Raw genomic sequence first — 26,413 nt, 5'->3', positions numbered from 1 at the left:
CATGTCTCTCCTATGTTCTTTCATGCCTCACAAAATTCTCCCTTGACAATCAATGCAATTTGAAACCATTTTCTTGTCCTTTCCCTTTCAATGGGAATAATCCTACTCGTTACAAGAACAAGTATTATGTTTTGGGAAATTTTATACATCTATAAATAAAATTAATCACACACTTGTATAAAAATTATGATATAGTTTATTTCAAATAATTTAAAATATGGATTGAACGATAATTCTTTTTCTAAAACATATGTGAAAAAAAATATCTTAAATTGGGAATGCTATTATTTAACACTCCTTCAAAAAGATATTCTCAACTTTAACAAATAAATGAATACAAAATATTTCCTTACTATTGAAATAATTTAATTTTAAACTTGTTTGATAATGTCATAACGATTTTTTTTTAAAATATTTTTTACTTGAAAATATATTAAAATAATTTTTTTTATTTTTTAATATTTAATTTTACATAAACACATCAAAATGATCTGAAAATATTAATTTAAAATAAAAAAATTAATTTTTTTAAAATTACTTTTGAATCGTAAAAATAAATAAGCTATTTCAAAAAGTATATTATTTATTTTTTTAATATATAAAAAACATGCACTTTAAAAAGTTAATATAAGAAAAAAATTAATGTTGATATTTTTATTAGAAATATATTATTTTAACTTTTCTTTTTTAAAAAAAATTAAATGGTCTGTCCAGATGGACCGATTGACCTTCCCGATCCGCGGGTTTTACAACCATGCATATAGCCCTTCCTCCTCACAGGACAACAGTCAAAACAAACCTCCATAGTTCTCCTCTCTCTTCCTCTCCCCCTTCACAGCTCGTCTCCTCTCTTCCATTCTCTCCCTCCTTCAAACTTCCAACTTCATCTAGACAATTCCACAAACACCTGCCACACACACTAAAATCATCCTCCAAGGACCAACCTCGCCATTCTCTAACCTCATGGGCGATGAAAAGATCAAGCATAGTATCAGAATGAGGTAAACTGAGGGCCTAAAGCAGTTTTCAGTTTTCATTAATGGCTTCAACAAGTTCAACTCCAAGTGACCCTTCTATTTCTATACATGATGACACAGCAATCAGAGCTGTGAACAAGAGATATGAAGGGTTGGTGACTGTTAAAACAAAGGCAATCAAGGGTAAAGGGGCATGGTATTGGGCTCATTTAGATCCAATTTTGATGAAGAATCCGGATACAAATCTCCCTAAAGCAGTTAAACTTAAGTGTTGTTTATGTGAAGCTGTTTTTTCTGCTTCAAACCCATCAAGGACTGCCACTGAACATCTCAAAAAGGGAACTTGTCCTAATTTTGTATCAGTTTCAAGACCCAATTCAGCAATTTCTCCATTGCCTATATCTTCTTTGCCTTCCCCACCTTCAAATAATCATAGAAAGAGAAGCTCACAAATAGGTACTGCTTTAAAGTCTCTAGCTTTAGTTGAGTCCAATAAATACTGTGACCAAGTTGGTTACTTTAATTCTGGGTTTACTCCGAAAGGTCAGGATTTAGTGTTGTCTGGTGGAAAAGAGGATTTGGGTGCATTAGCGATGTTGGAAGATAGTGTTAAGAGGCTTAAAAGTCCAAAAGCTTCACCAGGTCCCTTGTTAAACAAGGACCAGATTGATTCTGCTCTTGAGTTACTGAGTGATTGGTTTTATGAGGTTTGTGGGTCAGTATCATTTTCTAGTCTTGAGCATCCAACGTTTAGAGCTTTTCTTAATCAAGTTGGTTTGCCTTGTTTGTCAAGGAGGGAATTGTCTGGTGCTAGGCTTGAAAATCGGTTTTATGAGGCAAAATCTGAGGTGGAAGCTAGAATTAGAGATGCTATGTTCTTTCAAGTTGCATGTAATGGATGGAAGAGTAATAAATGCTGTAGTGGGGAAGATAACTTGGTTAAGTTTGGTGTTAATCTTCCAAATGGAACTAGTGTGTTTCACAAGGCAGTGATAACTGGAGGAGGAACAGCGTCGTCGAAGTATGCAGAGGAGATTATGTGGGGGGCAGTGACGGGGATATGTGGTAGTGGTTTGCAGAGATGTGCTGGGATAGTTTCTGATAAGTACAAGGCTGAGGCTTTGAGGAACTTGGAGATTCAGTATCCGTGGATGGTGAATATTTCTTGTCAGATTCAGGGGTTTGTTAGTTTGATCAAGGATTTTAGCAAGGAGCTTCAACTTTTCAGGACTGTTATTGAAAATTGCTTGAAGCTTGCTAATTTTGTAAATAATGCATCTCAAGTTAGGAGTAGCTTCCAGAAGTACAGGATGCAGGAGCTTGATTACACTGGGCTGCTTCGAGTTCCTTGGTGCAAATGTGATTGTGTAAAGGACTTTGCGCCTGTTTATGCAATGCTGGAGGATGTATTGAGCTGTGCCCGTGTGCTCCAAATGGTTATCTTAGACGAGTCATATAAGTTGATATGTGTGGAGGATCCTGTCGCTAGGGAGGTCTCTGGGATGATTCAAAGTGAGGGTTTTTGGAATGATTTGGAAGCTGTTTATTCGCTAATGAAGCTCATTAGAGGGATGGCTCAAGAGATTGAGACTGAGCGGCCGTTGATAGGGGAATGCCTTCCTCTTTGGCAAGAGTTGAAAGCAAAAGTGAAGGACTGGGGTGCAAGATTCAATATTGCAGAAGGCCAAGTTGAGAAAATAGTTGAAAAGAGATTCAGAAAGAACTATCACCCAGCATGGTCAGCTGCATTTATACTTGACCCTCGTTATTTGATGAGGGACACAAGTGGAAAATACCTTCCACCTTTCAAGTGCTTGACTCATGAGCAGGAAAAGGATGTTGATAAGCTTATAACCCGTTTGGCATCCAGGGAAGAAGCTCATGTTGCCTTAATGGAGCTTATGAAATGGAGGTCAGAAGGTATGGATCCACTATATGCACAGGCTGTTCAGGTTAAACAGCGAGACCCTTTGACTGGAAAGATGAAAATTGCAAATCCTCAAGGCAGCAGACTAGTGTGGGAAACTTGCCTGAGTGAGTATAAAACACTAGGGAAGGTTGCAGTTAGGCTTATCTTTCTCCATGCGACCTCAAGCGGGTTTAAGTGCAATTGGTCTTGCATGAAATGGTTTTGTATCCATAGAAACTCAAGGGTGGGACTTGAACGGGCACAGAAGATGATATTCGTTGCAGCTCATGCAAAGCTTGAGAAACGTGATTTCTCAAATGAAGAAGAAAAGGATGGGGAGCTGTTCCGCATGGTAGGCTGTGAAGATGACATGCTCAACGAGGTCTTTGTCGAAGCACCATCAGTGTAATGTTTTTCTTTTTAACTCATGTAGAATTCTGAAGGTATAGGATTTATAGAATTCTTTCCCTTGTATTTGTTTTCGTGTCACTTCTAGATGAAGATGTGAGAGGTATGTTTAGGGTAGAGTATATTAAAGGATAAAACAACGTATCACTAAAACTTCTTAGGCGCGTGATCTCAATGGATCCTTCATTTTCAATGGGCATGATTTTGGCTTTTTGGTTATAGACGTAAAAACGGACCAGGAATATAAACAAATTGTGTTTGATTGTTTTATGTCAACGATCCAAGGCCATGCCCCTAAGTTCAAAAACTTGGTTTCGTTAGGCATCAGAATTGACCAGAACAAACTGATGGCTGGTTTGTTATGATCCTCTTGCGTGAATTATTAGCTTTTTCTCTCTCTATGTTTGAATCATCTGTCTTTGTTGTGGTGTCTTGAAATATGAAACAATTCACTTCTAAAATATGTTACCTCATTTTGCTGCAAGTTTCCTGCCAGACAAGAGAAGGTGGACAGGTTCCTCAGGAAATAAATTGCTTGTGGTTTTTGACTTTATGAAAACCTTTTGACCCATGTAGGTGATTTAGAATTTGGACTGAACAGGTGCCTTCTTCATTCTACTAGAACTACCAAAGAAAGTTGGCATTGGTATTGGTGCCATCCAAGCAAAGTAACTTTGAAACAGGTTTTCCATGTCCAAGATGGTAAGCTAGCACAGATACTTTCTTAGGAGTGCCTATTTCAATAGATGACTATATGTTGCAGAAATGAGGTCAACTGGATTTATTCATCATTAGGCAATGCTATGTGAATCATTTGCAATGAGTTCTTATGCAATATCAACCATCTTTATTTATTGCATCACTGTTTCTAAGTAGTGAAGAATTGATTACTCCAATGACCAAAATGGAAAATTGTTATTCAAAAAGAAACAATAATTTTGTTGGAGAACAATAATAATTAAAAAGGAGGTGTGTACGCAATGAGGAAAGTGATGATATAAAGCGATGAGGTAAAATATGTGAGCCCACTAAAAGCTAACGTTTACATCAAGGATGAAATGATGACTCTAAAATGTTATATATTACATGAAAAGGGAGGGAGGTTGGGTGGGTGGGTGGGTGGGTGGGGGGATCCTGCTCCAGTTGTTCCAGTGCGTTTTCACTGCCTTTCCCTACATGGTTTATGCATCAGCTGATAACCATGCATGGAGTTCATTATTATATTGATCTGCAGGAGTTTGTCAGAAACCAGGCGGACACTTCCCCAATTTCGATTCGTGGGCCAATTTTTAGCAATCCTCCTCCCAATACCATAGATTAATATCAAATGTTCAAATTAATGGTGCAGTTCACTCATTTACAATTTCACGAGTCTTTTATATTGGTCGGCATATACAGATATGATGTTAGTGTGGAACCATCATGAATGTGACACTGCTGGCAATAATGAGTACTTGCGTGGCCTTACCATCTCCACGTTATTTATTTAGATTCATACGCTAAATTATATGGGTATATGAACGGAAATGAACAGAAACGAAAGGAAACGATGAAGAATAGCTTCACCTTTCACTTTTTGGATGGGAAATTGAGTTCATATAAGCCTATTTTATTGTTTTTATTGGGATTATTTATATAAAACAGTTTTAATTGATAGATTAAACCTAATAATTTAATGTTTTAGAGATATACTATTTATATGTTTTTTATTTATTTCATGAGACAATTTTGATGATTTAATAAAATAATAGACTTTTCCTCCTAATTCTCTTTCTTCCTAGCTTTTCCTTTTCCCTGCTTTTAATCCTTAGCTTCTTTCTTTACTTTTTTTTTTTCTAGTTTATAGTCCCACATCAGATCCCTAAGAAGGTTTTGGTGCTGAAAAGTTTGAGTTTAATGTGCTGTATTATTGACATTTCAAATATTTTTCTTGTTTATGTTCCTCCCTGTTTTCTTAAGAAGAACAAATGTTTAATATCGAAGGATCAATCCTGCCAAACTGTTCCATTATCATAATTCCCGAGAATTTGTTTGTTTGGCAACATTGATTGAATTTAGGCAGGATATTTGATTATCTCGTTTTGAAATGTAGTGAAATATCTCTCTCACTTCGTAGTTTTAATTAACATTGCTTGTTCCGTGATTGAAAAAAGTGAAAATGTCCATGTATACTCGAGACATAGTATGCTTGGTGGAATGTAAAACTTACTGAGTTACTTTAAAAAAGCAGAGTTGCGAAAGGGAGAAAAAAAAATGACATTGACTAAAAGTTTATACTATATTTTTGCTGCAGGGTAGGCTTGGCTTGAGTTGATGGGAGTGTGAACCAGCTTGCTGGCCACATGAGTCAACCTTGGAAGAACTCGAGAGTGAATCTTTGTTTTCAAAGAAGCTCTCCTCGCTGATTTAACTCGTCTGCATCACCTATGTTGTCTGTTTATGAAAATGCAGAGCCCACCATGAAGAGTGGATGTCAATCTCAGTGCTTTAGTTGTCATGGTCAAGAAAAGTAAGGACTAAGGGCCCTTCTTTACCATCACTTCTTAATTTCCCTCTCCACTGTTATTTATTTGTTTACTATTTTCGCTAAGGTTATCTTTGGTAACTTGTTTATTAAACATTCCAATTTTGTACTCTCCAGCTGGGCCCTTTTTTGAAACTTTTGATACCCGAATTGATATTTGAAGTCTTGCAGGTCAGCAGTTAGCCTTTGCATGGTTGCTAAAAGCCTTGAGGAAAGCAGAAGCAAGGACGTCTGTCGACATGGAGCGTCACACAGGATCGCTGAAAGTTATATTGCAATGAACATGATCTTGCAGGCAATACGTTTCGGCGACTGTTGATGACTAGAACTCAGCAGGTAGGTGGTATCTGTAGCATCAAAGATTTGCCAGCTTGTTGGAACTAAATTTTTGCTTTCATTCATGCAGACGGCAAATGTGCACACTTCTTTGACCTGCTCTCTCCAGGTCCCATCCATAAGATCCCATTATCAGAAATCTATATTTATGTTGCCAAAGTGATTTACTCTTTCATTTGATCTCCCCTGCAACATGACACGCAGAAGATTGTACCCTATACATAACATGGCAGGTTCAACCTTTGCTTGTGGTTTATGTGGCAATTCTTGAAAATGAAATTATGAAATCCATGATAAATTAACTAATACATTATCAAGCTAGTCTCGAAACAGTGCTAAGCCAGAATAGCATCTGGGATGGTATTTATCCATCCTGTAGCGTTAAAGAAGTGCTCCATTTCTGGAGTAATATACATGTTACGCCTAGAGATGGAAATGGACTTTCAAAATCACTCCACCATTTCTCTCATCGTCTACAGCACCATAAAGTAATTTTAACTTTGGACCCCCCCCCCTCCGGTTCTTATTCATAGACTTGGATTTATCCTGTAGTGAAAGTGGAGATACCTATTGGATGTGTGAACAAACGAGATCAATTGGGCTAGCTGTTACTTTTTTTTTCTTTTCTTTTAGTTAAAGTGCACTCGGTGACTGATGGAATTTATTGCTAATTTACCTCTGGTTTTTCTCGTTGCTAGTCAATTTGGTGGAGACACCGGGTCCTGTCGGTAAGGCTGACTGCTCACCAACTAGGAAGGAGAGCGTCTTTCAGTTTTCACTCGTATGGTATGGTTTTATTGTTCATTCCACTCGTTTTCTTGTTAAAGGAAAGGGGGTATAATGATTGGTATAGGTCAGGGCTTTCTTTTTACAAGAATCTTCACTCTTTCAATGCTCCTCCATGATTAACTTTCTTTTATCATACATCTTTTTCTGCCCACTAATACAAGTCTTTATTGTTTTTGAATTGGAATCCCATCTGTGTAAGATATGTGAGATGATGTTGAAATAGATTGGCTTCATTCATTACCTATGGCCCTTCCCTTACGTTCACTGGTTATACTTTATACTATTTTTCAGTAGCTTTGCTATAATTAATGAGGTGAGAAACCTATCTTTTCCTTTATGACATGTCACGTTCTAGCATCATCTGCCAAGAGACTACGGTCTTCAAAATCAATACCATCAAATACGAGGAATAACGTAAAGTGACTACTGTAACAGATCACAACTGTAACTATATCTGGTCTCTGGTTAAAACTTGTTGGTGTAAGAATTATCAATTCACTGTTAAGAGCTTAAAAGTGACTACTGTAACAGATCACAACTGTAACTATATCTGGTCTCTGGTTAAAACTTGTTGGTGTAAGAATTATCAATTCACTGCTAAGAGCTTAACGGTGGTGTCTTAAACTTTCTGGCATTCATTTTTGCTTCATATAGTGCGTTATGCCCTTGGTCTGTATTATATATATATGGCCACTGACTAGGGTTTTGATTTTAACTTTATTCTTCCTTTTGATCAGTATTTGGTCTAACAAGGATGATTCTGCTCAAGTCTGGCTATGAATGATAATACTTCATCGTTTCTTTGTGGTGTTATTTCCTTTAGACATGTGACAGGCCACCATTCAGTGAATCTATTCCACGTTTGAACCTACATGTCTGTTAAAAAAAATACAGAAGAATGGAGGTGTAAGGTTCTTGCCCTATTATTTTATCCACAATTGGCATAGGTGAATCTGACTCGCTGAGACGATTTTTTAATATAATATTAAAGTTATAATAATTAAAATATAAGTTTGTGAAAATTATTATTAATATCTCATTTAATAATTTAAATTTTTAGATTAAAATAGTTTTTTCACAATTTAAAACTTGTTGGAAGATTACTTCACTCACTATAAACTCGTGTTTAATGTTGATGTGAATGTGAAAGATATGGATAGTCTGTCTATTCTTGAAAAATAAAAGGGTGTTCAAGAACCTAGAAAAAGATTTAAATCTCTATCTCATTTGAATTTAAGAAAATAAAAAAAAAAGCTCGTCAAATTTCAAACATTAGAAGCATGGATGCTTCTTTTCAATTTCTCTTTCATGAGTTTTTACCCTCCTATAGGGTCTTCAAGTTTTACTCTTGTCATCACCAGAACAAACACTTTCTCCATAGAATTTAAAGCACACTTGTAATCAACAAGAAAAACAAATAAGTAGATTCATCAAATCCCAATTAATTATCATACAAATCTTAATTATAATCTCCAAACATTCTTCTGAATCCATCATTACCCTTTTGTTTGGCTCAAAAGAAGGCCACCTACACATATAATGCCATGGAATATCGAAGCAGACAGTTTTTCTCTTTGGTCCACGAAAAAGGGTCCAAATAAAATTATTTATTTAACATTTTGACTAATTTTTGTTTTATAGTTAATTGGGAATCCTCAAAATCACTTTGGAGAATTACTGGAGATTAATTTTCAGTGGCAATGATTACTATCTCATTCACTCAATCTTACACCTTTCTAAATCATGTTTTGATTTGATCAGATGTTTCCATAGCATACGCTTGAGTTAAATCTGTTCCCACCAGTTCTGCTAGAAATTTTCTCGACATGGATACATTCGGGAAGGTGACAGAACCAGAGCCCTAACCTAGCCCATGAACATCTCTAGCCAAGCATGCATAAAAAGCTTCCCTGATGAGATGCAAACTGAGTTCGATAATGTATTATGAGCCTAATGCTAAGTTGCCAATTCAGCATGAACCCAGAATATTTAAAAGCCTTTAGCCCTTTTCAAGTATAGCAAGACATGTCTAAGCCCATTACTTATAGGCCCATTACATATCATCAAATCAAATCATATAATAAATATACTGAGGATTCAATGCACATTTTCCTATTCACCACTAACACTAGAGTGTAATGACCTTTTAGTCCCTCGCGTGAAAATCGCTTGTCTTTAAACTAGGGGTATTTTTGCCTTTTTCATACAATGCATTGGACATTGTGGATTTATTTGATGGTATTTTGGTTGATTTAGTATGTTTATGAACAATAAAATAATCAAAATAACCCCAAGTAACAAATGATAAAGGGTTCCGGATATGGGTATTTTGATATTTGTGTTTTTTAATATATAGTAGAGTTACATATGTCCTCTTGGATCCATGAAATTTAATTCCTTGGTGTCAGGGGTATTAAGGTCTTCAACCTTGATTTTGATCCTCATTCTTACAATAGCAGTGGTGGTGCTGGTGATAATAATAATAATAATAATAGCAATGATAGTAATAGTAACAGTAATGATAATAGTGATAATGATAGTGATGATAGTAATTATTAATAATAGTAGTAATAATGATTTTGATCTTTTTTCTTTAATTTGTTATTTAAAAAAAAAATTGTGTGATTGAATTTTTTTTTTAATTTTATCATTTAATATTTAATTTATTAAAAACTGGATTTCATGTTTTTTTTTTTAGATTGGATGATTTAGATCTAATGACTCAAGTTGTATGTTTAAAAAGTTTACATATTTTTTTAAAAAAATATTATATTTTTTTTTATTTTTTTTCTAGATTATTTAAAGTATATAATCTAAATCATGAGTTTGACGAGATGTACACATGTCTAATTAGCGTGACTAGTTTTTAATGTTATTTTTTTACCCAATTTTAATAAGTGAGCATTTTCTCTCGGCGAAGCACAAACACCGAGACTATAGCTAAAACTAAAACGACGAGAGCCCAATCCAAGTTTTTGTCATCCGGTATTGACCTGGCAAGCCTCTCTCCAGTGCAATGGAAGTTCATTGCGAGAAAGGCTAAAACAAGACTGTTATGACCTTGATAACAGGTAAAGAAACGAAACTGCACTCTATAGAAGAAGAAGAAGAAGACGACAAGCTTCTCTTCCACGAACCAGAGAAAAAAAAATGAAAAGGAAAAACTTAGCCCAGCCACCCAAGCTTGGACGGGCTTTAAGAATTGGAACGTGAACGTGAAGAAGAAGCCTATCAAATGACTTAGCGGCCTGAACGTTTTAAAACCGGTCCGCCTCAAGCAATATTTTAAATTAAACTAGTAAAAGTTGATCTGTCAAAACTTATTTTAATTTATTTAAATAATTTTTAAAATAATTTTTTTAAAAAAATACCTTTAGATCAATTCAAATCAATTCTCTAACCTTTGGATTAATGACATAATTTACCCCTAAAATATTAGGGTCTTGACAAAAAAAGCCTATCGTGCCTTTCATTTGCTTGTTAGTCTAACATATTAGAAATCTTGATTTCAAGATTTTTTATTTAAAAAATTTTTTAATTTTTTTTAAATATTAGTATATTAAAATATAAAAAAAAAACTAAAAAAAATATTAATTTAATATTTTTTTGAACTAAATACACTTTTAAAATATAAAATCAAATATAATTTACTGTGAAATCATAAATTATTTGGGTTGTGTTAAAAGAAGCCTATCATGCCTCTTGCTAATCTAGTATGTCATAAACTCATGCTTTTGTGTGAGGATTTATTTATTAATTATCCATGGTTGGTTTATTCTTCCTTCCATTAGATAGGATAAAGTATGAAACTCAAGCATGTTGACTTTCAAGCTTTGTGATTGAGTTGGATATTTTGTTTATTTACTGTAAAAAAAAACATTTATATTTTCTTCCATTAATTAGGATTCTTTTATCGTTGATTTTATTGAAATGGATATATACATAATTTTTTCCTATTTTAAATGTTAGTCGTTGAATACTGTTCTAGCCAGAGATTATCTATAAGATGTGGATTTTAAAATATTTTAAACTGATATCTGCACATTTGATGACTTAGTAAAAAAATCTTAAATTAAAAACAAAATTATACAATAATCATAATTACAATAAAGCCAAAAGAAAATCCATCAAAACCAAAGTAAAAGAAGGTTAGGATCTCCTAAAACAAAGACGCAAAAAAATATCTAATCGATCAAAAGTTGAGGAAAAAAAATGGGAAGTTCGTTCTGTTTTTTATGTGGCTGTGTAGACCAAGCAAGCGTTGGTGTTATTGAAAGGTGGGGTCGTTTTGAGCGATTAGCTCAACCAGGTTTCCACTTCTTTAACTGTTTTGTTGGTCAATGTTTAGCCGGTGTTCTGTCTACCAGAATCCACTCTCTTGATGTTCGATGCGAAACCAAAACCAAGGTTTTTTCTTATGTTTTGTTTTGTTTGGTTTGGTTTCTTGGTGATTAAGGAATGTAAGATTTGTGGGTTTTGTTTTGTTTTGCGTTTTTTGGATGTGGATTTTGTGTTTTGTTGCATTTTGTGTATGATTATGGGGTTTTATTGGATTTTTTTTTTTTAGTGATTCAGGGATGGAGAATTTGTGGGTTCTGCCTGGATTTGTGTTTCTTGGATTTTTGCATGTGCGTTTTGAGGGGTTTATAGGGTTTAATATATTAGTATTATAATATTATTAATGGAGTTTGAGTGCTTCATCCCTTGATTAAATTGCTCTGATCTGTTTAGCGTGATCAAATTGTTGAATATGTGACATGTTTTGCCTGCGATGGTGTTTGGTTGGTGAGAAAAGCTTGTAGAAGTTAAAGAGATCAGGAATTGAGTCACAAAAGAGATTAGAAATTGAGTTTTCAGGGTTTGTATTGTTTTGGTTATGAATGAGATTATTAGGTGATGAAATAAAATTTTGCCTTTGTTTTTTCTGTTGTATGATTTAATGTAGTTCTCTAATGGCTTGTTTTGAGTTGAGATTTTGTATTCTCTGTTAGAGAAAAGGCTTACATGGCTTTATGTTAATGCAGGACAATGTCTTTGTGCATTTGGTTTGCTCGATTCAGTATCGAGTAGTCAAGGAAAATGCTGATGATGCATTCTATGAGCTCGCAAATCCCAGGGAGCAGATTCAGGCTTATGTGTTTGATGGTAATTCATTTTCGTAACCTGGGATATAGATTTTTATTATCCAATAATGTCTCTGTGTTACTGTTCTTTTTTTGGTTTTTTAGTTTTTTTCATTGTGGCATATTTCTTGTTTCTTAAGTGGTTCGAGCTCTCGTTCCAAGAATGACATTGGATGATCTTTTTGAGCAGAAGAGTGAAGTTGCCAAAGCTGTCTTGGAGGAATTGGAGAAGGTAAGTGGATACCTATCACTTATGTTGAATCCAATACTTTAGAAAGTTTGTGGCAGTGATTCTTTGGATTATTCGAACGCACTCTTCCTGATACATTATTCTTCTTTTTTTTAAGATCAGTTTTTTTTCTTAGTATTGCCAAAGTCATGTCACTGCTATTGTTCTTATCTTATGTACATAATGGATCAGGTGATGGGAACCTATGGCTACAGCATAGAGCACATTCTGATGGTTGACATCATACCTGATGATACTGTTCGCAAGGCAATGAACGAGATCAATGCAGGTACTCATCTTCTATACATTCTCCCCTTGCTTTATTGCATAAAGTTGTTTTCAATATAATTTCTTGGATATCATGTGAAAGATATAGCTGATTTTTGGAAGGACATGGATAACCAAGATAAGTTGCCTACTCGACTTCTACTTTTAGCGCTGAGTTTGCAAGATGTAATAGACCAACTATAACTGAAAGTTCCATAACCATTAACCACTGTGAATTATTTTTTGTTCTGACTCGTGTCCATGTAACCAGATGGTGTGTATTCCTGCTAGTGGTTACCATTCTAACAACATCCTGATTATTGTTTAATGAAATTTGTCATCAACACATGTAAAGTTTTTTCTCGGTAATGTCGTTAAAATCTAAATTTTTGGTGATGTTTGATTTTGGGCAAGCCATCAGTTCCATGAATCCAATACAGGGGTCAATTGCTTGCTTGCTTGCTTGCTTGCTGTTGATGGCAGTTAATTATGGCCTCAACTTCATCTGCAAACAAATAACTATCGCATATCGATTCTGTATTGCAGCTCAACGACTTCAGCTTGCTAGTGTATACAAAGGCGAAGCTGAAAAGGTGTTCCTAGTCAAAAAAGCTGAGGCTGAGGCTGAAGCCAAGTACCTTGGTGGGGTTGGTGTGGCCAGACAGAGGCAGGCAATCACAGATGGTTTGAGAGAGAACATACTAGAGTTCTCACACAAGGTGGAGGGAACGTCAGCTAAGGAAGTGATGGATCTCATCATGATCACGCAGTACTTTGACACCATCAAAGACCTCGGCAACTCATCAAAGAACACCACTATTTTTATTCCTCATGGCCCTGGTCATGTAAGGGATATTAGTGACCAAATTCGCAATGGGATGATGGAGGCATCCAGTGCTCAAATTGATCAGCAGTGAACCCATTTCCTGGGCATCATCCGAAGCACGTTTTCTTGAACTTGACGGCAACTCTGGTAAAATATTATTTAAGTAAATAAGATGAGAGAAAATATACGTGGGGATGGTACTTTGTGTTTAACAATCCTTTCAGCATTATCAAATTGCAATTTTCTGTACTTTCTTTCTTGTTTTTTCTTTTCCCAGAAGGATATTGCAAATTTGTTGATTGCAAGCTAGGTTTAGTGTCTATATGATCACAAGTCCCTCTTCTCTTGAGTTTTCCCATCTTCCACTAAACAATTGTATTTTAGATGATTTTGACATGAGGGTATCAAAATTATTAAAAACATCAATTTTATTTTATTTTTTTAAAATATTAACTTTATGTTTTTCTTAGAAGAAAATCATCTTAAAAAACACCCCATTTACCATAGATAGGATGAAAACAATAAAAAAAAAAAAAGAATTCGAGAAGAAATACACCTTAAGTCATAATGGAAAAAAAAAAGGTGAAAGAAACGTTAAAAAAAAAACGAGGGCAATTTTTTCTAGAGATGTCTTCAATTGATTTAGGATTTAGTCCAATCATGATTGCCTTTCCAAAATTATTTTGTTCCATTTCATTGCAGCTTTTTCTTCGTGAAAATTTATCAAAAAGTGAAATTCTTATTCACAATTAGAGACACAATCACTGAAGATCTAAACCTAAATTTGCTCGTCAAAGAGGAGATTGTTACAGTTATTGAACCTCATCTGATTGAGTGTAACACCTGGTCATAGATCTGGTGAATTGATTCATCTATTAAAAAATTATTTTTAAAAATTCAAAAAACTTTTTTTTTTAAATCAATTGGGTTTTAATCGAGTTGATAGAATTACTAATTGACTCACTAGATGAATTAGATCAAACTAAATTAATTTCAAACCAGATTGTTTTTTTTTTTATATTTAGTTTAATCTAACAATGAGTGGAACCAGGTTAATAACAATGGAAATTATTGTGATTTGCTTGATCAAGTAAAAAAAAAAATCCGATAATAACCTGATTTAGGATCTAAAACCTAAATTTGCTCTGCAAGAGCATACTTGCCCCAATGCATGCGCCGAATGAAGTACGAAATGGGTACAAAAGAGCACGAACATGTGCAGAAGCTTCTAGCCAACGTGATCCAAATGTATCCATCATCCATGCTCAAATAAATCTTAAGAAATCAGCAACTTCAAAACTTAAAATCTCTTAAAATTCAATAATCATTTCTTTTTATTCAATAATCTTAAAAGCCGAGTTTTTAAACTCGGCCGGTAGTCGACTCGGTCAAAAACCCAGGTCACGAGTTTTACCTAGATCATCGATCGGGTCACACAGATCAACCCCAATATTTTTTTATAAATCAAAACGACATCGTTTTAATTAAAAAAATAAATAATTAATAGGTTGCAATAAGATTTTTGACCGAGTTGCAACCCGGTCAACCTATCAAATCACCGGATTATTAACTTTTTTATATTTTTTAAAAATTCAATCCAATTCTAGTTTTGAGTTAACCAGATCTTGAATTGACGTACCGGGTTTAAAACTATAATTAAGATTATGATCATGTGAGCAACACCATAAGCCAACACATATCCATACATGTACACGCACGAGCACACAGATACGCAAAAATCACAGATACACTATCGATATCTCTTCTATTTAAGTTTTTTATATATAGAAATCAATATGATTTTTTCTCGGAGAAAATAAAAATAAATTATACAACGAAACATACATAAAATACAAATTAACTAACATTGATCCATGCATACATGTCCCCTCCAAGGATGCATTACCAATTAAGCGGAATCTTTGAACCCACAACTTGTTTATATTACACTCTTCCCCATTTCTGAACAAATTCTGACCCCCACGTTCTCTAATTATTATTTTTCTCTCCACTTGTTAATTTTAATTATCTAATTGCACCCAAGCCAACAAATTAATTAATTAATAGCTTAGAAAATATTTCAAAGAATAAGCTGCAGCATCTGCCTTGGAGAATCAGACAGAGAGGACCTCTTACAGTGCATGAGGGACCAGAAGACAAAAAAAATATAAATGGGACTTGTTATCTGTGTTTCTTGGAAGGAAGCAGCTTGATTTGGACCTGGATGTTTGTTTAGCCTTTTGGGGACAAAAACTGGACCTCTTGCGATGTAGCTGCCCAGTTTTGCTGCAGTGTCCATGTTCATAGCCAGCCATTGAAGACCTCTTCGTTGTGGAAAATCAAGATAATTAGGGTTCGGAATGTGTCTGTGAAGGTGACTGCTGCTACTTTTACGAGACAAAGGTTGCCATGATTAGACTGTGTAGGTCCTCAAGATTCAAAATATGTTTCGCCTAAGAGTGATGGGTCCGATCCTTGTCAAATCAGTAAGAACATACGATATTTGTTCAACTATTTCTTGATGGGGAAAGGATAAATATGCTTCCTAACTATTCTTTCGATCTCATTTGAGTTCTCCAACAAATAAACTTCCCAATTGAGTCCCCCATCTAGTTGATGCTGCCCAATCATTGAAATCCAATCTAAACTTAGGATTATATATAATGGGATGGAAGGAGTTAATTAGGTAACGTATGTTAAATGAGGACTCAATTGGAAACAAAATCCTTTGTTGGGAGGCTCAATCGAGAATTGGGTAAAAGTTAAGGGGCCATATGTGTCCTTTTCTTCTAAATGGTTTTGTCAGTCTTGCTGTCGACACTCAGTCCTGTTTGTTGGGTTAAGATTTTTTATTGTTTTATTTTTAATGGAGCAACCACTCTTCTCACCCGGTAAAAAATAGGTTAATTCATGCAGAATTAAGAGATTTAGGAGAATCTTTTACTTTTAGAGCTTAAGAATTTTGTTATTATTAGTGTTAAGATGCCATTGATTGTCAATATTTGGAGAAGAAATTCAAGCATAGTTATAAAACCCGGTTTATTTTATCACCAGATTAATTTATGTAGGTCAACTTGGATAAGTATAGTTGAATTTAAAATAATATTTTTTTAATATATTTTTAAAAAAATTAAAATAATATTGTTTTAACTATTTTAAAAAACAAACTGAATTTTATTTTATCAAGTTAATCAAATCATGAATAAATTAAATTTAATCAAGTTAATTACCACTTAATTTTACATAAAATTTAATCAGAATTAAGTTCCGGCCGGTCAGCAGAATACTAGGTTGACCCTTTAATAAAACTAAATTCAAGAGCTTTATCTTTGAATCACGGTGATAAGTTCGAATATTTTCAAGACTCCACAAATTAAAAACACTTTGCTTGAGCCATCCAACACCTCCAAGAGCCATATAATATTTATCTGATTAGATTCCCAATAACTTATAAACTCTAGTCCCTAGACAATCCGTACACAAGAGGACTATCAACAAACTGTATACGTTGTTTTTGTTCCATTCTGATAATTCATCTACAAGCTTGTCGCTGGCTTGCTTCCAGGTACTAACATGGGTGTCTTGTTGGATGTGTCTCTAAAAAATCTCAACAATACCTAATTCATTGCTGCAAATTTCTAATTATTGTTCACTACATTAGAGGACAGAACAGCTAATCAATGAATTAATCCTTGTAATTAATTGATGAGCTAGGGAATCTCGTGCCAGATCTCATTAAAAATGTTTCAACTATCTCAGAATTATAGCCCTAAAATAACATCTAAAGCGGGTGCCAAGAAGCTCCCTCATAATCTTTTTTTTTTATCAGTAGGAAGTTTGATAAGCACATTACAGGCAAGCTTATAAGTTGCAATCATGGGTCGTGGCAATGTGGTGATTTTGATTGCTACAAGTCTGGGACCAGTGAAAAGATGCCCATAATTTGTGTCTCGAAAAATTATTGAACCTTATCTTAGTTGATGCGCCTTTTCGTTGTCATGGTATTTTTAACCTAGCCACTTGGATTGACAGTCCCTTTACCATCCTGCCTTGATTGTACTATATATATAGGTCCATGTCTCTTGACCAAGACATCATCAACTCAACAGAGTTCAGCTTTAGAAACCCTAATCCTCTAGCTAGTCATATCCAAAGCTTGAATCAAAAGAAGAAGAAGAAGAAGAAGAAAGAAAGATAACATGGGTTACTGGTCTGCTGAGAATGCTACTAATGCCTACCTCAAAACTTTGAGAATGGTAAGTCCAAGAACATTTTTTGCACTTGTCATTGTAGTTTCAGTTCGTTATCTGTAGAAGTATTTATAGCAATATTTTCTAACTGGGATTCTGAATTGATCTGATGCAGGGCCAAAGGGCAAACGAGCCAGATGTAGCTGAATTCATTTCGGCATTAGCGGCTGGTAACAATGCACAGCTAATGGTTGTAGCATGTGCCAATGCTGCTGCCACCACTTCATTAACCTTGGTAGCTGCAGCTCATCAAACTGGTGGCCGTGTGGTTTGCATCCTTCCTGGACATCAAGAATTACAGTTGTCTAAGAAGATCCTGGGCTATGATGCCTGTCATGTTGAGTTTGTTATTGGAGAAGCTCAAAGTCTACTATTAACCCATTACAGTGAGGCAGATTTTGTGCTTATTGATTGCAACCTTGAGAACCATGAAGCTATTCTTGGATCAGTACAAGCTAGAAAGAAAAGAAATGGAGCTGTTGTTGTGGGGTATAATGCTTTTAGCAAGGGATCATGGCGGTCTGGTGGGTCGAAAACACAGTTGTTGCCTATTGGAGGAGGATTGCTAGTGACCAGAATTTCTGCCAGTGCCAAGATTGCTGATGGCTGTGGTCATGGAAAGAGGAGTCATTGGGTTGTTAAGGTAGATGAATGTACAGGTGAAGAGCATGTTTTCAGGGTCAGATTTCCACAAGGAAAGCAGATTGAAGCTTAATTTTCTCTTTTAGTGCTCCAATTAGTTCTAATCTAGATAATCATCAAGATGTAAATACGTACCAAGTTATTGAACTGTAATGCTCAATTACTCAAATTTTGAGAATGGAAAACGCATAACTCAACAGGGACTGAATGTTCGAAAGAAAGATGGACTAGCAAGAACATGACCAAAACTAGTGAGCCTAGCAGAATTACCTAAAAATCTCTAATGTGCTGTAAACCTATAGATCATGATGTTCTCATAAATATCCCCAGGATTAACAATCTGGGAAGGGAAACGAGGGTGATTGACTGCATCAGGAAATCCTTGAGTCTCTAAGCAAATACCAGCATACTGAGTATAAACAAATCCACCTTTTCCCTTAACATTATCCAACATGTTACTTGTATAAAACTGCACTCCAGGCTGATTAGTCCACAGCTCCAACTTCCTCCCAGAAACACCTTCTTGCACCACAGCAACCTTCTTGAGGTGTCCAGGATTAACGTTATCTAGAACATAGTTGATGTCATATCCATCAGGCAGTTGAGTGAACATGCTACCAATCTCACGGGGTTTGTGGAAATCATAAGGTGTATCTTCAACGGCGACAATCTCTCCGGTCGGAATGAGTTCTTCATCAACTGGAGTGATTTCGGATGCTAAAAGTTGGATTGTATGAGACAAGATGTCACCACTGCTGTGTCCACCAAGATTCCAGTAAGCATGCAGAGCCAAGTTCACGGGGGTACGCTTGTTTAGAGGCATAGCCCGCATTTTCACCACTAGCTTGTTTGTTTCAACTAGCATGTATGTCACAGACACAGCAACATCACCAGGAAAACCTACTCAAAATCCACAACCAATCAATCAATGCAAGTATTACATAATTAAGAACAGATACAAAGTAATAGCACAAGGCATATGAGATTGCATTCTTGCTATATATGCATATAGCAGCCGATCCGGCTGGAGACTGATTAGGAAGGTTTTCTTTCAAAAGGTTTTGAAAGTTAACCTTGTTAAGCTTGAATGACTCTACAGGGCACCGTTAACTATGGATTGACCGAAAAACACACGACTCGAGCCTTGGATCAAGTGAGATCCTGGGCCGGGGCCGAGTGCAGTATCTATGTAAGAAACAATGTACCTTCTCACGTATACTCTCCAAACACTAGTTCTTGTAAAAATTAAGCTGTCGTAGCTGTAATTTAATTTACTCATCCAATTTCCCAACAATTTAATTCTTTAAACAAATTGCATTTGATTAAGAAACATTACCTTCCTCTCCATCGAAGCTGTAGTAGGTGAACTTTACGTGGTTATCATCATGGCTGCCTACACCCCATATAACTTCACTAAAACCTTTTGGGCCACCTGAAAAATATATTAAACAATGAATTAGCCAATGTATACTCTCTAAAGTAATTAGATTATAAACAATTCTAAAAAAATATTGAAATTAAACAATGAATTAGCATATATATATATATGCACCATGCAGCATGTTCCTTCCATCATTAGGGACCAACTTATAATCAGTTCCATCCAAAGTAAATTGAGCTCTTCCAATTCTATTAGCAACACGTCCAACTATAGCTCCAAAGTAGGTGGTATCATTCTGCAATATAATGTAGATATTCAATCATAATAAAATGAAAAATCCAATCAATATATATATATATATATATATATATATATATATGAATGAAATATATAATATTTCTTTGGTGGCAATATGAAATTAATAGTAAATATAGAGAAAAAACATCAATGGCATAATTGAAAAAAAAGAGCTAAAAGACCTAGCAAAGTAAATAAATTAACGAGTTTTACCTTGTAATCATCAACTGAATCAAATCCAAGAACAATATCATCTAATTTTCCTGAAAAAGAAAAAAAATCAGACAAAATTTATATTATTGTCAATATCACTATCATGAAATCTAATATTTAATCTAATATATATAATAAATATGAAAAAAAAAATCAAACCATTTTTATCTGGAAGAATAACTGAGATCACCGTGGCACCATAATTAGTCAATTTAACAGAGAAATCTCCCATTTTCAATTCATAAATTCCAATATCTTCGTTCACAGCTTCAACGTCGTCATTAGCAAAGAACAAAATAAGGTAAACAAAGCAAGAGAATAAAAAAAATTTAGCCATTGTTGTAAATCACTGTTAGAAGAAAGAAAGAATTACATCTGAGTAAGTGTGTGTGTGTGTATATATATATATATATATATAGGGATATATATAAGGATGTAGATGACGAGGATAGGTGTGGTTAGAATCTAAATTTCGAAGATAAATCTGTTCAGATTTTTCAGTTTAGATTTTGAAGATAATTCTTTCAGATTTGTCGGTTTAAGATATTCTACTTCAAAGATTCTCAAATTTATTTTTATAGTTATTTATAAAAAAAAAATCAAATTTATTTCTATTGTAAAGTTACTCAGGAATGCATTATTTACGCACACAAAAAAAAATGTATTTTTTTTTTAAATTTTGTACAAGATCAGTAAGGATACATAATAATCTAACCCGGCCATGCTCTATGTTATTAGTTGGCTAGATTAATCTGGATCAATTAAGACAATGTATTTTAATATTTTTCATTAAAAAATATTATTGTGAAAAAATAAATTAAAAAGTGAATTTTTACTTTAATCGGGGTCATGAGTCAACTCTTAAATATAATTTTTTTTACTTGGTTTGAGCTCAATTTCAAATCAATCTGCAGAACCGAAACTATAAAGTAGTTCAACACTTCAAAATGATTAGAATCATTCCATTAGAATGAACAAAAAGCGTTGATATTGGCATTTGTAAGATTGCTTGACACAAGTAATTAATGAAGCATTGCACAGTTTTTATTGTTATAATAAGTTGATTAAAATGTTGGAGGAAATAATTAACTATAGATAATTACTAAATAGTTTGAAATCAAGTCAATGAGGATGCTACAAATTTATGTGTATTGAAATCAATTATGATTCTCAAATTTATTTTTTATTTGCACCCTTTTCTAGACACAATATTTTGATTTTAATTTTTTAACTCAGTTACAATTGTGTTGTTAGCAAACAACAATAAAATTAGAAATACAAATTTATTTTAATTTGTTTTTCAATTTAAGTTTAACTAGTTGGCTTGTGTTATATTGCAAGCCAAATAAAAAAAAGTTAAATACAAAAAAATATTATGAAGGTATTATTAGCATGTAATCTAGCACTAAGAAAAATTTTCACAATTTTGTATGTTTAATAAAAAAAAAATAACTATATACATGGATAAATATTAAAAACAATTGTTAATACTATTTAAAAATTAAATCAAATAGATATAGATTAAAATATTTTATTTTGTGTCTCATGTAGCCTTCAAACTTTTTTATCTACAATATATATATATATATATATATATATATATATATATATATATATATATATATATATATATTATTGCACACCACCGAGCCACCGAGCGTGTAATGATGATTAGCTGTGGAGAAGGCACAATCTAGTCCTTTGAAGATAGCTTGCTATTTTATATATTCATTCTAAATTGAGTTTTAAATCTATATTTATTTATATTTATTACAAAATTTTCAAATCGTTCACGTACAATCTTGTCTTTCTATTAATATTTTCGTCAAATTTTCTTCAAATTGAATCCATTTTAGCACATTAAATATGGTCATTGGAATGAAAATACTAACATCCATCACATTCTCTTGCAATAAACATCATCTTCGTGAATAAAATATGCATATTACAAAATGGACAAAAATATCTATTGAGAAATGTAGAAAACACTTGGGACCTAATTGATGAAATTTATAGAATTGGGATGCAATTGACAACAATGTATTTACGTTTAAGACCTCATTGAGGTTTCCATCTCTGGTCTCCAAGAAAATCACCATCCCATGACACTTGCGACAAAGCTAGCTAGTCCTCAGCAAGAGGATATAGCAATAAAACAATGAACAAAAGTTCAGTGAGTGGTTAATGCCACAGCCATTTTTCAGCTTGCAATTTCCTATTTGAAAACTTCCCAGGCAATGGTAAAAGAAAACACTCATGGAAACTAGAGACAGCTACTGCAGCTACCTAGTTCATGAACAACTGCTTCCATAGATGGTCTTTCCATAGGAGACTCGAGAGTGCAAAGCCAAGCAATTCTTGCAAGCTTAGCTGCTTCGTATTCAAAGAATCGGCCGTGGAGATTGGGGTCAATATAATCTTGGAATCTGCATGCATCTGCTCCCAGACGCACCAAGTTACTCACCTTTTGCTTCCCTGAGAGAACTTGGAAAACGATTACTCCAAATGCATACACGTCACTTTTGTCTGTGAACCGGCCTGTGGTAGTGTACTCAGGAGCTAGGTACCCCATGGCAGCACTGGTCTTGAGTGCTGAGAACACAATGTCATTCGTAAGAAGGTTCTGAAAGCCAGAATCCGCGAGCAACGGATTGCATCGCTGGTCGATGAGGACCTTTTCAGCAGTAATGTTTTGGTGGATCAGAGAAGGTTTGTTTGCGTTGTACCCATGCAAATATGCTACACCTGTTCATGTAATGAAAAACAGGATCAAAATAAAATCTCCATCAAAAAATCCAATATGAACTTTAAATATCATAAACAGAATTCAGCACCATTTTTCTATTCCGTAAAATCTGTTATATGACAAGATAGCACCTATAGCGAGAGAATTATACAGTTTCTGGACAATATTCAAGCCTTCTTAGCTCATGGAGACAGAACGCAGTCATTGGCTTCCAGATCTCATCCGACCTAATCTGTCCTAGCTTGGTATTACCTTCAGACAGAAGATAAAGTAAATAATTTCTTCTGGTGGGTTTCCCGGTCCCTGAGGGTGGCCGCCCGCACAATGAGCAAAAATATCATGTGCAGATAAATTCCTCCAATACTAACTCATTAATTTTGACTATAAAATGCACTGGCAATGCGCAAGGGACCAGAAGGGATTAGAAACTGAAGTAAAATGAAATATAGCAAATCTTTGGTCTGTTCTTCCTAGAATCTTCATAAGCCATTTTCATTATCCTTCATAACCAGCCTAGTATAGTTTAATAATCCTTTCCATGATTTCTCAAACGTTTGAAACTTCAAACCTTCAAAAGTGACAGAAAAAGATTCAGAAATACAGATAATCACAAGGGAAAACTGACCTCTGGCAATACCCCTGACAATTGAAACTCTGGTGGACCATTCAAGCACATGGCCATCCCCATCCTTCACATCAAGATATCTCAGCAAATTACCATTGGGAACAAAATCATAAATGAGAAAGCACTCCCCTCGGCCCCTTGAACAGCAGAATCCTCTCAAGCTCACTAAATTCTCATGCCTCAGTGATGTCAAAGTATTCAACCCCTTCAAGAACTCAGCTTCCTCCGACTTGCAGCTGCTTTTACTAATGCTTTTAATGGCAACCGTGGATCCATCTCTTAAAATTCCTCTGTAGGTTGCAGAAAAGTTAATCTTACCTAACAAATTCACCTTGGAAAAGTACTGTGTGGCTGTCTCCACCTCTTCCAAGTTGAACCTGAAGCTCTGGAAGACATCCTGTGCGTTCCCACTTAAATTCCTGCCATCAGCCAAAGGGTCCCATCCATTAGGATACTCAAGACTGATTAGAGGAGAGCCATTCTTCCTGTATACCCCCTTTGCCTGGTCAGTACTAAGGCGGCTATCAGAAATTTCAAATGAGCTAGCAAGCTTCTGTTTCCGGCGGCGATACTGAATAAATGTCAGAATTCCTATGGCTGCCAGTAAAATAGTCACAACAAATGTAACAACAGCAGCTGATGCGTGATGGGCCTTGGACTGGTTCGAACACTGACTTTGGTTGCAAGGCAACCGCAAATTTGCTGTTTCTGGGATCTCTCTTGGCAGGCCATTTACTTTTGTTCCATAGGGTTCAGGTCTGCCTGGCATAAGACCCGATGCATTGCAAGCTTTCAGAGACATAAACCCAGCTCCACATAATCCCAAGTTGTTTTCATACAAGAATCCATCATCCAATCTCTTAAGAGCTGCATCAAACAGTTAAACACAACATTGAATCAGATTAGGTCATTTCCAACAAATCAAACTAGTCAATAACCAGAAAAGAAAAGAAAAGACACAATCTGATTGATAAAAACCAATACCTAGAGGTACATTGCCAGAGAGTGAGTTATTTCGGATATCTAGAAATTCAAGCAGAGGAGCATCTGCTACTTTTGTTGGAACTGAACCAAAGAAGTGATTGTAGCTCAAATCTAGCCTCATTAACATCCCCAAATCCCCTAAACTCGCAGGGATTGCTCCAGTGAGATGATTTGACTGCAAAGCAAGAACACTAAGCCTCTCCAGGGACCCCAGCTCAGAAGGTATACTTCCAGTGAACTGGTTATAACAAAGCTGCAAAACTACAAAGACAACACAAAAGCATGGATAAGCACAACACAATTGATAAGACAAAAGATCATTATCCAATACAAGACAGTATAAAAACGATCAGCAAGTTTTGATTCTTTGCTAAGAGAAACTTGTTAAAGCATAGCTGCTGAATCCAGCACATAATCAAGGAATATGTTCAAACTGTTCAGGAACCCACATGAGTGAACTTGCAGAAGAGCATTAATGTAAGGGAGGAGTTCCAGTTTTGGAAGTTATAGAAAAAGGGAAATAAAAAATGGAACTTTTCAAGTAAATAATCTCTAAATCAGAAATTTAGAAATTTGAACACACACATTTGAATCCTAAGTTCACAAGGTTTTGATTTCCAAAAAATAAAAGAGCATTTCACACATAGCTGTATGAGGAAAAATTAAGAGGCATTATTGTCTATCAATCTATCTTCTTCTTTTTTTATGTTTCTTGAAACACCTTAAAAACCTTATGAACTACCTATTTTCAGTGAAAGGCAAAGAAAATCCATATCATAGAAAGAGACAGATAGTAATGAAACAGATCATTGTAAGGAGATAATGACAATTAGGAACAGATCATAGCAAATAACTTTCAAAATTTTTCAAAGAAGGCTTTTCAAAGAAAATCAAACTAGCTGCATACATGATAAAGCTCAAATTTTTCCTCAAAAATAAGCAAACCAACCTTGCAAATTGGCCATGTTTCCAATCTCAGGAGGAATCTCCCCGGACAGATTATTCACATTCAAGTACAAATCACTTAGCGCGGTTAGGTTAGCTATTTCTCTTGGTATCTCTCCATACAAAGAGTTGTAATGCAAGTACAAACCAGTCAAATACTTTAACCCAGTAATAGCAGGGGACACCTTCCCGTTAAGCCCTTTTCCTTGCAATGAAATATTAGCCACTTGACCATTCTCATTGCAAGCAACACCTTCAAATGAACCATCACATGGGCTACCATTAATGTTCCATGAACTCAGGTACCTGGCTTCTGGGTCTAGAGCATCTTTCATATCCATGAGTGCTCTAATCTCAGTATTTGCAAGAACCCATTTTGTTCTTGACAGGAAAAGAAAGAAAGCTAAGAGAAAAACAGCAAAACCCATTTCTTGGTTTTTTTAGCTCAAAATGTTGGAGGATGACCCTCTTTAACAAGGGTTTTGGACCATTGGTCTGGTTCTCAAACCTCACTTTCTTCTGTTTCTTTATTTTGACTGTTTGTGCTTGTTTTTACACTGCAGAAAAGCAAAAGTGACCCCTCTCTCTCTTTCTTTCTCACATACACAAATTCTCTTTGGCATTTAAGCCTTTTAAGCTATTCTGTTTCAGTGTCTTGGGCGTGGCGAGGAAGAGACAAAGGTGACGGGGGTATATGTCCATGCTCATTGGAAGTGTGTCCTGTATGGGAAGACTCGAAAAAGAGGAAATCTTAAATGTGATTTTGATTTCTGACCGTCTGATTAGTTGGATTTCTTGAATGAGTATGGTGTCTTATGGAGGCTCAGTTGCATTCTAGTTCGTTTGGAGCGAGAGATTGTATTGGTGATTGGCAACAGCTGTTTCATTGGGGTGTGTTTGAAATTATAGTTATAATTATTTTTAAAAGTATTTTTTATTTAA

General features: G+C 34.9%; 5 protein-coding genes across 5 annotated transcripts; 3 read left to right on the top strand and 2 right to left on the bottom strand.

Moving 5' to 3' along the window:
* The first annotated feature begins 760 nt into the window (after window positions 1-760).
* LOC7482179 (uncharacterized) lies at window positions 761-3,564 on the top strand. The gene has a single exon (XM_024582828.2). It carries the CDS (start codon window positions 1,040-1,042, stop codon window positions 3,293-3,295), a length of 2,256 nt encoding a protein of 751 aa, XP_024438596.1. The 5' UTR covers window positions 761-1,039; the 3' UTR covers window positions 3,296-3,564.
* Window positions 3,565-10,992: 7,428 nt separating this feature from the next.
* LOC7482142 (hypersensitive-induced response protein 4) lies at window positions 10,993-13,737 on the top strand. Its single transcript, XM_002318240.3, has 5 exons — window positions 10,993-11,350; window positions 11,968-12,088; window positions 12,207-12,298; window positions 12,488-12,584; window positions 13,109-13,737. The coding sequence occupies exons 1-5, from the start codon at window positions 11,156-11,158 to the stop codon at window positions 13,477-13,479; spliced, it is 876 nt and encodes a 291-aa protein (XP_002318276.1). The 5' UTR covers window positions 10,993-11,155; the 3' UTR covers window positions 13,480-13,737.
* Window positions 13,738-17,281: 3,544 nt separating this feature from the next.
* On the top strand, window positions 17,282-18,501 carry LOC7482143 (uncharacterized). Its single transcript, XM_002318241.4, has 2 exons — window positions 17,282-17,644; window positions 17,754-18,501. The coding sequence occupies exons 1-2, from the start codon at window positions 17,588-17,590 to the stop codon at window positions 18,351-18,353; spliced, it is 657 nt and encodes a 218-aa protein (XP_002318277.3). The 5' UTR covers window positions 17,282-17,587; the 3' UTR covers window positions 18,354-18,501.
* LOC7482144 (uncharacterized) lies at window positions 18,420-20,581 on the bottom strand. Its single transcript, XM_006377030.3, has 5 exons — window positions 20,331-20,581; window positions 20,172-20,221; window positions 19,833-19,956; window positions 19,617-19,712; window positions 18,420-19,180 (listed from the first exon to the last, which is right to left on the bottom strand). Exons 1-5 carry the CDS (start codon window positions 20,506-20,508, stop codon window positions 18,561-18,563), a joined length of 1,068 nt encoding a protein of 355 aa, XP_006377092.1. The 5' UTR covers window positions 20,509-20,581; the 3' UTR covers window positions 18,420-18,560.
* A 1,535-nt stretch (window positions 20,582-22,116) lies between these two features.
* Window positions 22,117-26,130, bottom strand: LOC7482180 (LRR receptor-like serine/threonine-protein kinase GSO1). The gene is made up of 4 exons (XM_002318838.4): window positions 25,476-26,130; window positions 24,527-24,787; window positions 23,543-24,409; window positions 22,117-22,916 (listed from the first exon to the last, which is right to left on the bottom strand). The coding sequence occupies exons 1-4, from the start codon at window positions 25,897-25,899 to the stop codon at window positions 22,435-22,437; spliced, it is 2,034 nt and encodes a 677-aa protein (XP_002318874.3). The 5' UTR covers window positions 25,900-26,130; the 3' UTR covers window positions 22,117-22,434.
* Between the last annotated feature and the right edge of the window lie 283 nt (window positions 26,131-26,413).

Source organism: Populus trichocarpa, chromosome 12, assembly GCF_000002775.5.
Source record: "Populus trichocarpa isolate Nisqually-1 chromosome 12, P.trichocarpa_v4.1, whole genome shotgun sequence".
NCBI classification, from domain to species: domain Eukaryota; kingdom Viridiplantae; phylum Streptophyta; class Magnoliopsida; order Malpighiales; family Salicaceae; genus Populus; species Populus trichocarpa.
Note: the sequence above shows the minus strand (reverse complement) of the source record. Positions and strands in the feature narration are given on the sequence as shown.

Coding starts and splice junctions, on each gene's coding strand:
- LOC7482144 (XM_006377030.3), bottom strand. CDS start 20,508: ATGGCTAAATTTTTTTTATTCTCTTGCTTTGTTTACCTTATTTTGTTC. Junction 19,957..20,171: donor ATTCAGTTGATGATTACAAG/GTAAAACTCGTT, acceptor ATTATATTGCAG/AATGATACCACCTACTTTGG. Junction 19,713..19,832: donor TGGAAGGAACATGCTGCATG/GTGCATATATAT, acceptor TATATTTTTCAG/GTGGCCCAAAAGGTTTTAGT.
- LOC7482179 (XM_024582828.2), top strand. CDS start 1,040: ATGGCTTCAACAAGTTCAACTCCAAGTGACCCTTCTATTTCTATACAT.
- LOC7482142 (XM_002318240.3), top strand. CDS start 11,156: ATGGGAAGTTCGTTCTGTTTTTTATGTGGCTGTGTAGACCAAGCAAGC. Junction 12,299..12,487: donor TCTTGGAGGAATTGGAGAAG/GTAAGTGGATAC, acceptor ATAATGGATCAG/GTGATGGGAACCTATGGCTA. Junction 12,585..13,108: donor AATGAACGAGATCAATGCAG/GTACTCATCTTC, acceptor TCTGTATTGCAG/CTCAACGACTTCAGCTTGCT.
- LOC7482143 (XM_002318241.4), top strand. CDS start 17,588: ATGGGTTACTGGTCTGCTGAGAATGCTACTAATGCCTACCTCAAAACT. Junction 17,645..17,753: donor ACCTCAAAACTTTGAGAATG/GTAAGTCCAAGA, acceptor GATCTGATGCAG/GGCCAAAGGGCAAACGAGCC.
- LOC7482180 (XM_002318838.4), bottom strand. CDS start 25,899: ATGGGTTTTGCTGTTTTTCTCTTAGCTTTCTTTCTTTTCCTGTCAAGA. Junction 24,788..25,475: donor AAACATGGCCAATTTGCAAG/GTTGGTTTGCTT, acceptor TTGTCTTTGTAG/TTTTGCAGCTTTGTTATAAC. Junction 24,410..24,526: donor CTCTGGCAATGTACCTCTAG/GTATTGGTTTTT, acceptor TGTTTGATGCAG/CTCTTAAGAGATTGGATGAT.